Consider the following 16,445-nt stretch of genomic DNA (forward strand, 5'->3'; position numbering starts at 1 on the left):
GTGGGCACCCGGACACGGGACATGGGCGCCCCCAGCCACAGCTCGGCCTGCCGCGCCGCAGTGCCCATGGCTTCCTGCGAGCCTCAGGGCTCCACTTCCTCTCCTCAGCTGCAGACAATGTGAGCACAGAAGCTTCCTGAGGCTTCTCCACAACCGGCGCCACGTTCAAGCACGGGCTGATCTCACACGCACGCGGTAGCCCTGTCCTCCAGCCAACGAAGAGCGCCAGTGCGCCTGTCGTCAGCTGCGGCATCCGGGGACACCGGTCCACTGGCCGCTTCCACACTAAACCACCCCCAAAGCCCAGGGGTTAAGACCCAGCCTAGGCCGGCGCCGCGGCTCACTAGGCTAACCCTCCGCCTTGCGGCGCCGGCACACCGGGTTCTAGTCCCGGTCGGGGCGCCGGATTCTGTCCCGGTTGCCCCTCTTCCAGGCCAGCTCTCTGCTGTGGCCCGGGAGTGCAGTGGAGGATGGCCCAAGTGCTTGGGCCCTGCACCCCATAGGAGACCAGGAGAAGCACCTGGCTCCTGGCTTCGGATCGGTGCAGCACTGGCCATGGCTGCCATTTAAGGGGGTGAACTAACGGAAGGAAGACCTTTCTCTTGTCTCTCTCTCACTGTCTAACTCTGCCTGTTAAAAAAAATAATAATAATTAATTAAAAAAAAAAAAAGACCCAGTCTGTGATGGGCCAGGATTTGGACAGGGACGACCCTGGCTGCAGCCTTGGTGGGCAGGGCTGACGGCTGGAGAGGGGCACCTGTGGAACCACCCAGAAGCCCTCACTCGTCCGCCTGGCGGCTGATGGGCACGGCGGGCTGAGGCCTCAGTGGGGCTGTGGACGGAACCCTCTGGGCCGCCTTCTCCTGCGGTCTGTGTGCGCTGCTGAGGCTTCCTTACAACATGGCGGCTGGGTTCTGAGCCAGCGCCCTGGGAGGCAAGGCAGGAGTGTGCTGCCGCCTCAGAGGCCTCAGCCCCCCACCCCGGGGAGGGGGGAACCAAAGCCCCGCCCACCACCCAAGGGGAGGGGCCTGAGGTCACACACTGTACCAGGAGTGGTGGCTGGGAGACTGTTGTGGGTGACCCGCCACACGCGGAAAGGAGGGTTCTCCCGCAACCTGATGCACTTGGTGACATAGCGTCACCCATCTTCAATGATCGCTGCGAGACATAAAGAGGAAAATTGGGGGCTGGCACCGTGGCACACTAGGCTAAGCCTCTACCTGTGGTGCTGGCATCCCACATGGATGCTGGTTTATTTCTGGCTGCTCCGCTTCCGACCCATCTCCCTGCTAATGTACCTGGGAAAGCACCAGATGGCGGCCCCAATACTTGGCCCCTGCAACCATATAGGAGACCCAGAGGAAGCGCCTGGCTTCGTATCAGCCCAGTTCCAACCACTGTGGCCATTTTGGGAGAGAGCCAGAGGATGGAAGATCTCTCTCTCTCTCTCTCTCTTTCTCTGTAACTCCACCTTTCAATTAAAATAAGTAAGTCTTTAAAAGAAGAAAATTTGGGGAGGCCAGTGCTGCGCACAGTAGGCTAAGTCTCCACCTATGCTGCTGGCATCCCACAAGGGCGATGGTTTATGTCCCGGCTGCTCCACTTCCGATCCAGCTCTCTGCTCTGGCCTGAGAAAGCAGTGGAAGATGGCCCAAGCCTGCACCCGCGTGGGAGACCCAGAAGAAGCTCCTGGCTCCTGGCTTTGGATCGGCTCAGCTCCAGCAGTTACGGTCACTTTGGGAGTGAACCAGTGGATGGAAGACGTTTCTCTCTCTCTCCCTCTCTCTCTCTCTCTCTAACTCTGCCTCTCAAATAAATAAATAAACCTTAAAAAAGGAAAAAAAAAAAAAGGAGAAAAATCGAACAATACTAAGCACAACGGACGTCTGAGCTGGGGAACCAACGGAGGCTCCCCTCGGGACGCGCCTGCTTTCCTGGGGGGTCCGGGGAGGGGGTTCATCTCACAGAACCCTTGCCAAGAGCCGAGCGCGTGGGCACAGACGCGTTCTCTCTCTTCCCCGCGTCCCCCACCCCCACATCTGATGCAGGGGTGATGGGAGCAGCACTCAGAGGCACTTAGCTTTCTCAGCTGCACACCGCTCCGCCGTGAAGCCCCAGGGCAGCACGGGAGGCTGTGTGGTGTCTGTGTTCTCTTCCACAGTTCCTGGCTCACAACCTCCTCCCCAGGACACAGACACCCAGAGAGTGGTCATGAGACACCCCCCCATTCCAGGGGGCCCTGCCCACATCCTCAGGGAGGAGTGAGGAGGGGTTCTCCCCTCCAAGTCTGTGGGGGCGTCACCACAGAAACCCCAATGACAGGCTCCAGAACCTTCCGCGAGCACGGAGCAGGTGGAGGTTCTCAGCAGAGGGCGGGCGCTTCGTGGCCCTGGGCCCTCCCCCTCCCCCCTGCGGTGTCGGAAATATACAGAAATCCAGCAATGCACGCTCACTGGCTGTGAACACGAAGAATTCTGAACTTGCCCGGCCCATCTCCGTAGTCAGAGTAAGCGCACAGGCACTGCAGCCACACTCTTAGGCCGTCTGCACAAACCTATTGAAGGGACAAATACGCGACATTAATTCCTGATGACGCCCCCAAACCGAATGCCCACAGGTGGCCATTTATTCTTAGTTTTCCCCATGTAGGACTCGGTGATGAGTTTTACTTCTTAGCACATCAAAGCTCCGAGCACCACCTATTATGCCCTCATACCCATTTACAAAACCAACCAACTCCTCCCTGCCTGCGACCCCACCCACCTGTGAGTTTCACAGGAAGATTCCCGGGAAGGTAAGCAGCTTGGCGGGCAGAGGGCACAGCCGTGTCCGAAAGGGCAGTGACCGCTGGGCGAAGCCGCCGGGCTCTGAGGTTAAGTAACAGTGTTTGCTGGACTCCCTGCCAGCAGCCTAGAATCTACCTCCTTCATGCTCGCTTTTCTCATTATCCAAATTCCTGTCTCCCACTTAGAGCTCTACCTTGAACTCCAGTATTTAACTATCTACTAGATTTCCTCTTTTTGTGTGTTTGTTTCAAAAATATTCATTGATTGTTAGCTAACTGAAAGGCAGAGAGAAAGAGAGAAGACAGAGGGGGGACTGGTGCTGTGGTGTAGGGGTTTGGGACGCTGCCTGCAACGCTCGCGTCCCATACGGCCACTGGTCGGAGACCCAGCTGCTCCGCTTCCAATCCAGCTCCCTGCTAATGGCCTGGGAAAGCACGGGAAGTTGGCCCACATTCTTGGGTCCCTGCACCCATGTGGGAGACCTGGAAGAAGCCCCTGGCTCCTGGCTTCAGCCTGGCATAGCCCTGGCCCACTGTGGCCATTTGGGGAAGTGAACCAGTGGGTAGAAGATCCCACTCCCTCTCTCTCTCTTTCTCTCTCTCTCTCTCTCTGTAACTCTGCCTTTCAAATAAATAAATTTTAAACAGAAGGAGGAGGAGAGAGAGAGAAGGAGGAAGAAACCTGCTGGTTCACTCCCCAGTGCCTCCAAAAGCCAAGGCTGGGCCAGGCCGAAGTCAGGAGCCAGGAGCTCATCCTGTCTCCCATGTGGACGGCGGCAACAAAGTACTTGACCCTTTACTGGCCATTTTCCCCGGCGCATTAGCAGGAAACTGGATTGGAAGCGGAGTGGCCAGGACTGGAACCAGTGCTGTGACGAGCGATGTGTCCCAGGAGGCGGCTCTACCCACTGCGCCACTCTGCCTGTCCCCACCGGGTTTTAGACTCTGTTCGCTCCCACTCTCTTTTGCCTCCATTGCATTTATCATGACGTGACACACTACAAGCAGAAATCATACATGTGAGAGTTATCTAAGTCATGCAGAAAAGGGAATTAATAGTTTATTTTGGTGCAAAACAAGTTTGAAGACCATGCATAACTTCTTCATAATACAGATTTTCCAAGAATTTTCTGGATATCCTCTATATATGGATTTCAAATTGTTTTTTGCACCGAAACAATTTATCTTTTCATTCCATTTTTCTACAGAATCTTTTTAGAGGCTTGAATTTTCTTCCCTAAATTTAAAAAAGGTGTGTATTCGAGAAATGGAGAGAGAGAGATGGAGAGAGAGTTCTCCCATCCATTGGTTCCTACCCCAAATAACCCCAACAGGCAGCACTGGGCTGGGTCAAAGCCGGGAGCCAGGCATTCAACCCAGGCTTCCCACGTGAGTGGCAGGAACCCAACCACTGAGCCACCCCCTCTGCCTCCCAGGGGCTGCAGGAAGCTGGAGCCAGAGCCAGAGCCGGTGTCAGAGCCCAGCGCTCTGATGTGGGCTCCAAGCTTCTTAACCAGCAACGCAACCAAAGGCCAGACACGGCCCTGCCGCAGGACACTTGGAATTTCACACGCTTGGTTCACTGCCCTTTCCCCTTTGCCCAGAACAAGGCCTGGCACATACTAAGCTGTCCGCTATATTTTTTTCAAATAAATCAGTGAGTGGTGACTTATCTGAATGAATCACAACTAAAAATCAAAAAGAACAAAGAAGACCTTAACGGGCCGGTGCTGGGGTACGCTGGGCTGAGCCACTGCTTGCACCAGCTCGAGTTCCCGCCAGGGAAGGCAGAGGAGGACGGCCCCAGCGCCTGGGCTCCTGCCACCCATGTGGGAGACCAGGATGGAATTTCCGGCTCCTGGCTTCAACCTGGCCAGTCCAGCTGCTGCGGCCATTTGGAGAGTGAACCAACAAATGGAAGCTCTTTCTCTCTCCTCTTTCTCTGATGGCCCACCTTTCAAATAAACAAATAAATCTTAAAAAGAAAAAAAAAGACTTTAAAATAGTTATATCTATTCTAAGCGGCTGACAGGGCAAGGAAGTAGCACTAAAATATTACCAGATTTTAAATTCATTAAAAAAGAGAAAATGGGGGCCGGCGCTGGGGCGGAGTGGGTAAAGCCGCCATATGGGCGCTGGTTTGAGTCCCGGCTGCTCTCCGCCCAATCCAGCTCCCTGCTAAGGCACCTGGGAAGGCAGTGGGAGATGCCCAAGTGCTTGGGCCCCTGCACCCACGTGAGAGACATGGATGAAGCTCCTGGCTCCTGGCTCTCTCGCTGCAATTCTGCCTTTCAAATAAATAAATATATATTTTTTTTTAAAATGAGCAAAAACTAAAACTGTGGGGAATGTGGGGAAGCAGTGAAATGAATACCCCACATCCAATCTGGGAACTAAGTGGGAGCCCAAGGATGGAAGACGGAACAGAGTGAGGATTAAAACCGATCTGATCCTTAGTTACTGTGCCGTAGCCTGCTCAGGGCAGGAGCGGGTTAACAGACAAGGCATCTGCGTAGCAACTGTGAAACAGGCTCCATTCTGTCCCCGTGCAGGGGAGGCCAAGGCGCCCGGGGCGCGCTGTCACCAGCCGCTCGGCTCTTCCAGCTCCGTTCTGATTCTATGCTCTCCAGGAAACCTGGTATAGGAGGAGCCTTCCACACAGCTCAGCAAACCCGAATACCCCCTCTCCTTACACACTCTTTCACCCAAGGTTTAAAATCTGCGTTCTGGTTTGTTCATCAGTCTTGGGAATTTATTGGAAAGACTTAAGTCTGTTGGCTAAAAAGTGCTGAGAAGCAGACCTGGTAACTCTCTCAGGCCTGTGCCAGCCGAGCAGAGACAGACGGGAGAGACGGCAGGTTTGGATTTTTTCCCCCGAGGCTGACCTACACGGGATGCCAGGAAGTCCGTGGAAAAACAGAATTAAAACTTGTTTATGGGCCGGCGCTGTGGTGCAGCGGGTTAACGCCCTGGCCTGCAGTGCCAGCATCCCATATGGGCGCCGGTTCGAGACCTGGCTGTTCCACTTCTGATCCAACTCTCTGCTGTGGCCTGGGAAAGCAGTGGAGGATGGCCCAGGTCCTTTGGCTCCTGCACCCACACCAGAAGAAGCTCCTGGCTCCTGGCTTTGGATCGGCGCAGCTCCGGTCCTTGTGGCAATTGAGGAGTGAACCAGCAGATAGAAGACCTCTCTCGCTTTCTCTCTCTCTCTCCCTCTCTCCCTCTCTCTCTCTCTGTGTAACTCTCTCACATAAATACATAAATATTTTTAAAAAATTGTTTATGTTGGTGCAAAAAATTCTGGAGCCTGCGCCAGCACCTGCGCCATCTCTCCAAGGACCCGTCTGGTCCTGTCACACACGTTAGGAGCCCATGCTCCGTTTCGGGTGTGCAAACAGAAGTGTAAGGAGAACAGCCCCCTTTAAAGGTGCCACGCTGGAGGCCGGCGCTGTGGCTAAGGAGCCTGGGAAAGCAGGGGGCGTGGCCAGAGTGCAGGCATGGCCCCTGCACCCACCTCTCCCTGCCTCCTGGTTTCAGACACTGGCCTCCTTCACTAGACTCTGCAAGTGAACCACTGTCAGGAAGATCTCTCGATCTCTCTCTCTCTCTCTCTCTTTCCCCCTGTGTCTCTCCCTCTCTCTCCATCAGTCTGCCTTTCAAATAAGTAAAATAAATCATAAATAAAAAAAATAATAATAGGGGCCGGTGCTGTGGCATAACAGGTAAAGCCGCCACCTGCAGTGCCAGCATCCCACATGGGTGCCGGTTCGAGTTCTGGCTGCTCCGCTTCCGATCCAGCTCTCTGAAATGGCCCCTGCACCCACATGGGAGACCCGGAAGAAGCTCCTGGCTTCAGATCGGTGCAGCTCCTGCCGTTGCAGCCATCTGGGGAGTGAATCAGCAGATGGAAGCCCGCCCGCTCGCTCGCTCGCTCTCTCTCTCTCTGCCTCTACCTCTCTGTAACTCTGCCTTTCAAATAAATAAATAAATAATCTTAAAAAAATAATAATGGTGCTAAGTTTCCTTTTCACTACACACATAAGAAAACATTTGTTTCTCAAGAACCACAAGCTTGGGGCTGGCATTCTGGCGTAGCAGGTGGGGTCACCGCCTGTGATCCCATAGAGCAGCCGGGCGTGTCCCGGCTGCTCCACTTCCAATCCAGCTCCCTGCCTGGAAACTGAAGCGGAAGATGGCCCAAATGCTTGGGCTTCTGCACCCACGTGGGAGACCCAGAAGAAGCTCCTGGCTCCTGGCTTTGGCCTGGCCTGGGCCAAGCCTTTCTGTCCATCTGGGTAGTGAAGCAGTACATGGAAGATCTCTCCCTCTCTCTCTCTCATAGAAAAAAAAATCTAAAAAAAGGGGGGGCGGTGCTGTGGTATAGTGGATTAAAGCCCCAGTCTGTAGTGCCAGTATCCCATATGGGCGCCAGTTTGAGACCTGGCTGCTGCACTTCCCATCCAGCTCTCTGCTGTGGCCTGGGAGAGAGTGGAAGATGGCCCACGTCCTTGGGCCCATGCACCTGCGTGGGAGACCCGGAAGAAGCTCCTGGCTCCCGGCTTCAGATCAGCCCAGCTCTGGCCATTGTGGCCAGCTGGGAAGTGAACCAGTGAATGGAAGACTTCTCTCTCTCTCTCTCTGCCTCTCCTTCTCTCTCTGTGTAACTCTGGCTTTCAAGTAAATAAATCTTAAAAAAAAATAAAAAAAGACATTCAGTTCATGTGATACTAAATATGAATGGATTATGGCTTTTGCCACAAGAAAATGAAGTTCTCTACCTTTTCTTGAATCTGGTAGTGTTGGTCTGAACCTATTACCAATATTAAATAACCGAGGTTGTTATATTTTACATAAATTTAAAACAGAATTTTGAAAATAGGACGGTGATTATAGGTTGGTCCCAGCTAGAAGACCATGATCCGTCAATATCAGAGCAGGGTGTTCGGCCTTGAGGTTAAGACACCAGCTGACACACCCAGCGTCCTGTTCCCGAATTCCTCCTCACTCCAGCTGCCTGCCAGCACAGCCCCTGGGAGGCAGCACCCAGGGCTCCGTTGTTCAGGTCCGGCCGCTCCCCTACAAGCCTGCACGGAGTCCTTGGTTTCTTGTCTGGGCCCCAGCTGTCCTAGGCCTTTGGGGGACGCACCACTGGATGGGGAGCATACACACTCTCTCTGCCTCTCAAATAAATAAATAACCAATTTTAAAAAATAAAACTTGTATAATCCCAAATTTTTCTCTAATACATATACACATTTGGCTTCTTATGATTTAAAAAAAATTTTGTAAACGGAGTATATCACTCGGCTCAAGCTAGTATGAGTGCATGTTACTAAAACAGGAAACAAACACTTCTTTATTAACACTAATTCCGGAAGACTTCACACCCACATTCCTCTAGAATTTAATTAGATTAATTTTCCAGGACATTCACGCAGTTTTTTTAAGTGTCAGAATAAAGTCTTATTTTTAAGTGTGGGCGGTGTTGCTGAAACAAGGGTGAGTAATGCTCGCAGGAAACACAATATTAGTCTTCGCTGGGAAGTAGCAGCACTTTCTATGTCCCTCACCAGCAGAAAGCCCAAGGCACAGGTGGCCACAGCACAAGCAGGGGCGCTCACGGCCCCACCCACCCAAAATGCAACCTATACCAAGCTGCGGGATTATGCCTGCCGGCAAGAGGACCCTAAGAAGCTGCTGGGGAAACATCAAACAGGACCACCGGGCCACCTGTGTCTCGTTTTGTTTAATATCTATTAGCTAGAAAGGCCGTGCAAGGATGCAACAATGTGACGACGATTACACTCGATGCAGCCGCCAGTCTGAGGGTACGACAGGGTTCCGGGCGTGCTCTCGCCCCTGAGGGTCTCACCGGGCTCCCCCCAAACAGAAACCTCTGACGCATTCAGAAGAGTGGCAGAGCTCTGAGCTGTGGTTAGTACTGCACCGCACTGGTTCAAGGGTAGTGAGAAGACGCGACAGCTCTCCCACCCCCGGCCCTACCAACAGTCCAGCGACAGCTCTCCCACACCCGACCCTACCAACAGTCCAGAGACAGCTCTCCCAAACCCAGCCCTACCAACAGTCCGGAGACAGCTCTCCCACCCCCGGCCCTACCAACAGTCCAGCACAGCTCTCCCACACCCAGCCCTACCAACAGTCCAGCACAGCTCTCCCACACCCAGCCCTACCAACAGTCCAGAGACAGCTCTCCCACACCCGGCCCTACCAACAGTCCGGAGACAGCTCTCCCACCCCCGGCCCTACCAACAGTCCAGCACAGCTCTCCCACACCCGGCCCTACCAACAGTCCAGCGACAGCTCTCCCACACCCGGCCCTACCAACAGTCCAGCAACAGCTCTCCCACACCCGGCCCTACCAACAGTCCAGCAACAGCTCTCCCACACCCAGCCCTACCAACAGTCCAGCACAGCTCTTCCACACCCGGCCCTACCAACAGTCCAGCGACAGCTCTCCCACACCCGGCCCTACCAACAGTCCAGCAACAGCTCTCCCACACCCAGCCCTACCAACAGTCCAGCACAGCTCTTCCACCACCGGCCCCACCAACACTCCAGCACAGCTCTCCCACACCCGGCCCTACCAACAGTCGAGTGATAGCTCTCCCACCCCCAGCCCTACCAACAGTCCAGCACAGCTCTCCCACCCCCAGCCCTACCAACAGTCCAGCAACAGCTCTCCCACCCCCGCCCCTACCAACAGTCCAGCACAGCTCTCCCTCACCCGGCCCTACCAACAGTCCAGCAATAGCTCTCCCACACCCGGCCCTACCAACAGTCCAGCAACAGCTCTCCCACACCCGGCCCCACCAACAGTCCAGCAATAGCTCTCCCACACCCGGCCCTACCAACAGTCCAGCACAGCTCTCCCACACCCGGCCCTACCAACAGTCCAGCAATAGCTCTCCCACACCCGGCCCTACCAACAGTCCAGCACAGCTCTCCCACACCCAGCCCTACCAACAGTCCAGCAACAGCTCTCCCACACCCAGCCCTACCAACAGTCCAGCACAGCTCTTCCACACCCGGCCCTACCAACAGTCCAGCGACAGCTCTCCCACACCCGGCCCTACCAACAGTCCAGCAACAGCTCTCCCACACCCAGCCCTACCAACAGTCCAGCACAGCTCTTCCACCACCGGCCCCACCAACACTCCAGCACAGCTCTCCCACACCCGGCCCTACCAACAGTCGAGTGATAGCTCTCCCACCCCCAGCCCTACCAACAGTCCAGCACAGCTCTCCCACCCCCAGCCCTACCAACAGTCCAGCAACAGCTCTCCCACCCCCGCCCCTACCAACAGTCCAGCACAGCTCTCCCTCACCCGGCCCTACCAACAGTCCAGCAATAGCTCTCCCACACCCGGCCCTACCAACAGTCCAGCAACAGCTCTCCCACACCCGGCCCCACCAACAGTCCAGCAATAGCTCTCCCACACCCGGCCCTACCAACAGTCCAGCACAGCTCTCCCACACCCGGCCCTACCAACAGTCCAGCACAGCTCTCCCACACCCGGCCCTACCAACAGTCCAGCAACAGCTCTCCCACACCCAGCCCTACCAACAGTCCACAACTTCAAGATGAAAAAGGAATCAGGAGTCCCTACTTTAAAACTCTGGGGCCTGGGCAGGGCCGGGGCTGTGGCACAGCAAGTAAAGCTGCTGCCTACAACACCAGCGGTGCCAGTTGGGGTCCCAGCTGCTCTGCTTCCGATCCAGCTCCTGGCTAATGGCCAGTGGAGGATGGCTCGGTGTGTGGGCCCCTGCAACCACATGGGAGGCCCAGATGAAGCCCCTGGCTTCTGGCTTTGGCTTGCCCCAGCACTGGCCATTGCAGCCATCTGGGGAGTGAACCAGCAGATGGAAGATCTCTCTCTCTCTCTCTCTCTCTCTCTCTCTGTCTTCCTCCCTCCTGACCTCTCTCACTCCCTCTCTCCAGCTCTTTCAAACAAATAAATAAATCTTGAGAAACAAAAAAGTTTAACAATTTTAGTGCCCGATAAAATAAACACAGCTGTACCCACCAGGCATAGACAGCAACACGAGCAACAGAGGAGGAAAAACTTCGCAAAATCTGTGTTTAAAGGGGAGAAGGCTGCCTGCAAACCACACAACGGGCTCACAGCGATGTGACTGGGCCAGCACCTCAGTCTCAGACTTCCAGCCTCCAGGACAGTGAGAAATCAAGCTGTTGTTTATAAGAAAAACAAAACAAAAACCCAAAAAGGCAAAAAAGTTACTCAGGCCATGAGTGCTTGTTGGGCAGGAGGGTAAGAGCCAAGTCCCAACCTCCTTTGCAATTTTGTTGCGAACTTAAAACTGCTCTAAAAAAGAAATCTATTTTGTTAAAAAAAAAAAAGTGTCTAGAATTATACAAATTTTTACCACTGCCAAAGAACAGGAAGTTGTTATGGGCCGGCACTGTGGCGCTGTGGGTTAAGCACCACCTGTGACACCGGCATCCCATAGGAGCTGCCCTTTGAATCCCGGCTGCCCCACTTCCGATCCAGCTCCCTGCCAGTGCTCCTGGGAAAGCAGTGGAAGATGGCCCAGGTGCTTGGGCCCCTCACCCACGTCGGAGACCCAGATGGAGTTCCTAGCTTCTGGTTTTGGCCTGGCCCGGCCCTGGCCATCACAGTCATTTGGGGAGTGAACCAGAGAATGGAAGATCCCCCTTTCTCTCTAATTCTGCCTTTCAAATAAGTCAATTTTTTTTAAATTACCTTCTCACCATTTTTAGAAAGCTGATATTAAAAGGGAAAAAGGATCCACTCATTCAGTAAATATTTATTGAGCTCCTACACTCAATCAGGCACGGTTGCCAGTCTAGTCGGTAGATAATAGGTAACACTGCTGCCTCTTAAAAGTACACAGCACAATTAATGTCAACAGATCCAACACAGCTGAATGTACACTGTAGGCCTGGCTCTGTCCTGAAAACACAGGCAAAAAAAAAAAAAAAAAAAAAAGGTGCACAATGCAGACGGGTGAGTGGCTTCCTACATTCACCAGGGTGCACCCTGCCACTCCCTGGGCTTTTTTTCTGCACGTTGGGCTACTTGGGTTCTCATCAGCTCCAGAGCAGAGAGAGAGAGAAAAGACGGCAGAGGAGCTGTCTGTCAGCCGGAAAGACAGGAACTGGGAAAAGGGCAAAATTTCCTGCGGATTTACACATCCTTCATGCAGACGAGCGAGTTCACACAAAAAGCCCAGCCGACACTTCCTCCCAGTAAGTAGGTAAGAGGAAAGCACCCAGGCCAAAGACACGCTCGCTTGGGCGTTGCCCTGCGGACCGGTGACAGCTCCGAGGCGGTGAACCCCGGTGAACCCCGCTGAGCCGAGGACTGTGTTTCTGAACCAGGCCTTGAGCAGGTGCGAGCTGGCTCATCTCTCCCAGAAACACGTTTCTCTTTTGCCTCTGAGGTCGCGGGCTAGAAGGTGAGCCCACTGCACGCGATTCGGCCGTGAGAAGCAGACCTCCGTCAGCGCAGGCAGCGGGCTTCAACCGTCTCACACGGGTGTTTCACGCACAGCAGTGGTTCAATGAAAATTTTAAAAACTGATCTGATCGGAGGTGCTGGCGTTGTGGCACAGTAGGCTAAGCCACTGCCTACGCTGCCAGCATCCCCTATGAGCACGGGTCTGGGTCCCAGCTGCTCCACTTCCCATCCAGCTCCCTGCTAACGCACCTGGGAAAGCAATGGGGGATGGACCAATTGTTGGGGCCACTGACACCCCCATGAGACACCTGGATGGAGCTCCAGGCTCCTGGCTCCAGCCTGGCCCAGCCCCAACTACTGCAGTCACTTGGGGAGTCGATCAACAGATGGAAGATCTCTTTTTCTCTTTCCTTCTCTCAGTAACTGCTTTTTGGGTAAGTAAAATGAATCTTTCCAAAAAAAATTGAAAAGCAATGTGAAGGCAGAGCCATACAGAAATAATTTTAGAATACTATATATATAATAATATAATAATAATTTCTGTATTAAGCACTTCAAAATAGCGATTAGACTTTGTCACAACCTTCTGATACAGTGAGAAGGCCCAATTTAACCTAAACTTACCCAAGAAGGTTATTGCAAATTATGAGTTTTAAGTTCATTTTTATGGTTGTATAACAACTCCCTGACATTTCACAATTTCTCAGAAATTTCCTAGAATGTGGAAGAACACGACCACGGAAGAGTTTAAAAAAGAGAGAGAGAGAGCAAGAGAAAGGTTTTACCCCTGTACAAAAGCAGGATGTGGCTACAGAGCAGGCCCTTCATGTAAAACGCACAGTGGAAACCTGTCAATTCCAAAGCCTTTAGCTAAACGGGCGTCAGATCTAACAGTGTTTGTGAAGGACCCAGAGCGCGGCAGCCACCTGTTACAAATAACTCACGGCCACCAAACCATGGCTCCGGCTCGCTCTGTCTGGAGAGCGATCCTGCCAAGCCAGGCTCCAGTGCCCCATCATTATCTCGTTACCCAAGCGCACGCTCCGCAAGCCACCATGCTGGGAAGCCTTCCCTCCCTCAGTGCCCAGCGCCCTGTGCAGACCCAGGCCCCAGGAAAACCAGGCTCGACCCGAGACTTCTTCATCGCTGTAGGGTCAGCTTTTCTTCTCATCTCAGAAACCACCAACAGGGCGGATGCTTGGTGCAGATGTCCAGAGGCTGATGGGGACACCTGATCCCACATGGGGCACCCGGGCTGCGCCCCACTAGGGTTCCCCAGCTTCCTGCTAGCGTGCACCCGGGGACCCAGCAGGAAATGGGCTCAGCGTTAGGTCCCTGCCGCCCACGTGGGAGACCTGGACTAAGCTCCCTGCCATCTATGGGTATTCAGGAGCGAACCTGCAACCAGGAGATTCTCTCTCTCTCTCTCTCTCTCTCTCTCTGCCTTTCAAATAAATTTTTAAAACTTTTTTAAAAACTACTAATAAAATACGGCAGCCGATGGGAGGCATTTTGCTGCTCTCAGCGGCGACGTACTCTCGCCCTCCTGTTAAACTCGGCTACTCCAGGCAGAGGCGGAACCCCTAGGGGAGGCCGTTTCCAACAACTCCTCACTGCCACACGCTTGCCTTTTCAGAACCGAACACTGATTCATTCCTTCTCATCAGGGACCAGCCCGGAAACACTCAGCTACCGCACACTCTCCTCCCTTAGAAACATTTTCCTGCTGTTCTCCAGGGCAGAGGAGCCCCAACACACATCGCAGAATGAGCAGGACCAGGAGTCGCGCCATCCCAGGCGCCAAGCCTGCTCCCCTGCGCCCCATCCACGACCACCTCCCATCACGCGCCCCCGTTCCCAGGTGTGCTCAGCCGTTCCCATCCTGGCCCTGCCACCTCTCCACTCCCCCTGCAGAAACGCACAAATATTCACTGCAGTCATGTGGTCCTTCCACCCCCACCCCCACTCACTGCCTCCTGCAAGACGGCCAGGGTCAGTAGGAAACGCCCACCGTGGCCTTTGGTCCCCAGCCCCTGGGCAAGGCCTGTAGCTGTTGCGTCCCCCCACACCCCCCAGCATCCCACTCCGCCCTGCGGCAGCCTCCATCCTCTGGCTCAGGATGACATCTGGTTTCTGCCTCCACGCCAGGTACGCGAGCAGGACCCAGCAGTGCAGGGAGCACCGTGCCTACTCAGCTCAGGTGTGGGCAAATATTCTTTAAAAATCTGCCGTCTGACACTCGGAGTGAATATCTGTGACCATCAGCGGCGCTGTCACTCAGGGTCCCTGTGCACAGGGGACGTCTCCAAGACTAATTATCTAAGGGAGGCATCGCCCTGGGCATCTTGGCTGCTTCTGAGCCCAAGAAATGGTTATGTAAAAACAATTAATGCAAAAAAAAAAAAAAAAAATGTGCCCTGTCTCTGGAGCCAGCCCTGTGTCTCGCCCTGCGAGTCCCGGGCCTCGCTCGCCCGCACCCTGTACAGCCCCGAGAGGTGGGAAGCGGGGAATTACAGGCCGGCCCGGGCGCCCAGGCTCGCCCGCTCCTCCTCGGGCCAGCGCACCGCCATCGCCGCCCGGCGCCGTCCCCGGGGGAAACCGCTTCCCCGCCGGGGCCCTGCGCCGCCCCGGGCGCCCTCCGCGCGGGGGCCCCAGCAGCTCTTTCCCGCGCCGACGCCCCTCTCCCCCCGACCCGGAGGAAGCCGACCCCCGCACTCCCGCCTCGGGCCACAAGCGCCGCACCCTCCCCACCTCCTCAAATTCAGGACCCGAGAGCCGCGGTGCGCCCCAGGCCAGCAGGGTCGGAAGCCCCCGCCTCCCAGGGAAAGATACCACTCCCCGTCCCCGGCTCCCCCGACCCGAGCCCCCGGCCCGCCGACCCCTGCCCTGGAGAAGGCGGCCCAGGGACAGGGGCTGGGGCGCCCGAGGACACAACGCAGCCGCGGCGCCGACGGCCTCCACGCCCCCTTCGGCCCCTCCCGGGCTCAGGCGACTCGCCCCGGGGCCGAGGGCTCTGCCCACCCCGCCCGCAGCCCCTTCCTCGGCCTCCGGCAGACCCGGGCCCGCGCCCCCTTCCCAGGGCGGCAGGGGGCTCCGACGCGCAAGGACCCCCACACCGACTCGCCCGGCCTCGGAAAGGCGAACTGGCTCGTACCTCCCGCTCCGGCCGAGGCCGACGCGGGGCGCCGGGACCCGCGCCTCCTGCCCAGGCCGCAGGGACCCCGAGCGGCGCGCCCGCGCCCCCTCCCCAGGCTGGGAGCGCAGGCAGTCGGCGCCCGGCAGGCCCGGCCCCTCACTTACCCAGAGCTCGGTGCCCCAGCTCATGGTGCAGGGGGCGGGAAGGGGCGCTCCGCGCGGCGGGCGCGGCTCTCCAGTCCCCCTCCCCGGCGATGCCCCGGTCCTCGAGACCCCCGCAGCCGCGGAGAACGCGGTGCCCGCACAGCCGCCGGCTCCCGCGCTCCTCGCCCCGGGTCTCCGCGGCGCTCTCCGCCCGTCGCTCCACGGCAAAATGGCCCGAGGAAGCAGCAGCCGCGGCCGCCGCAGCGCCCGCCCGCCCCACGCCCGGCGCGCGAGGGGAGGGGGCGGGCGGGGAGGCGGGGCGGGCGGGGGGCGGCGCGGGGCGGGGCGGGCGGGCCTGACAGCTCGCGCACGCGCGCCCCGCCCGGCCGCCCGGCCCTGCGCCCCTGGCCGGGTCCTGCGCGTCGCCGCGGGGTCCAGGAAGGCGCGGAACGCGGCGGGAGGCCCGGCCGAGCCCCGAGCGCAGCCCTGGCCTTGGCTCCCCGAGGCCGGGGGCCGCTCCGCCGCGCGGGGCTGCAGGAAAACACTGTCCCTGGCAGCCGCTCCCCCGAGCCCGGGGGGCTGCGGGCGCTCGCCTCCCGCGGCCCAGAGAGCGCGGAGGCCCGGGGGGTGGGCACAGCCCGCGGGGCGCGAGTGGGGCCTGGAGCGAGGCCGTGCGTGCGCGGGGCGGATCCGGACGGGGAGCCCGAGGCTGGGAGGGAGCAGGGACCCTGGGGCGCACACCCTAGAGAGTTCTGGTTTCGGAACCCAGCCAGGTCCAGCTTGCTGGACCCGGAATCTCGGACGTGAACTCGAAGGCGCTGGCCGCTTCCGGGCCTGCGTCCACCTGCAGCGCGTGGCGCCGGGCCCGGCCCACGGCGGTGACCGGAGCGGAGGGCCCCGTTCCCTGTGCTCCCACGCT

At 56.8% G+C, this 16,445-nt stretch overlaps 1 protein-coding gene across 15 annotated transcripts in view; it reads right to left on the reverse strand.

Annotated features, from left to right (window-relative positions):
• The window catches only part of FNBP1 (formin binding protein 1), a 122,200-nt gene extending 106,387 nt beyond the window's left edge, over window positions 1-15,813 (reverse strand). For 14 of the 15 annotated variants that reach the window (XM_070058004.1, XM_070057991.1, XM_070057982.1 and 11 more), the window contains exon 1: window positions 15,548-15,793. In XM_070058004.1, coding sequence (XP_069914105.1) covers window positions 15,548-15,571 — 24 coding nt within the window. In that variant the 5' untranslated portion in view covers window positions 15,572-15,793. Of the gene's footprint in view, window positions 1-15,547 lie in introns of all 15 variants that reach the window. The other variant, XM_070058065.1, reaches the window with a different exon arrangement.
• Window positions 15,814-16,445: the final 632 nt, after the last annotated feature.

Source organism: Oryctolagus cuniculus, chromosome 1 (genome assembly GCF_964237555.1).
Source record: "Oryctolagus cuniculus chromosome 1, mOryCun1.1, whole genome shotgun sequence".
In the NCBI taxonomy this organism is placed as follows: Eukaryota; Metazoa; Chordata; class Mammalia; order Lagomorpha; family Leporidae; genus Oryctolagus; species Oryctolagus cuniculus.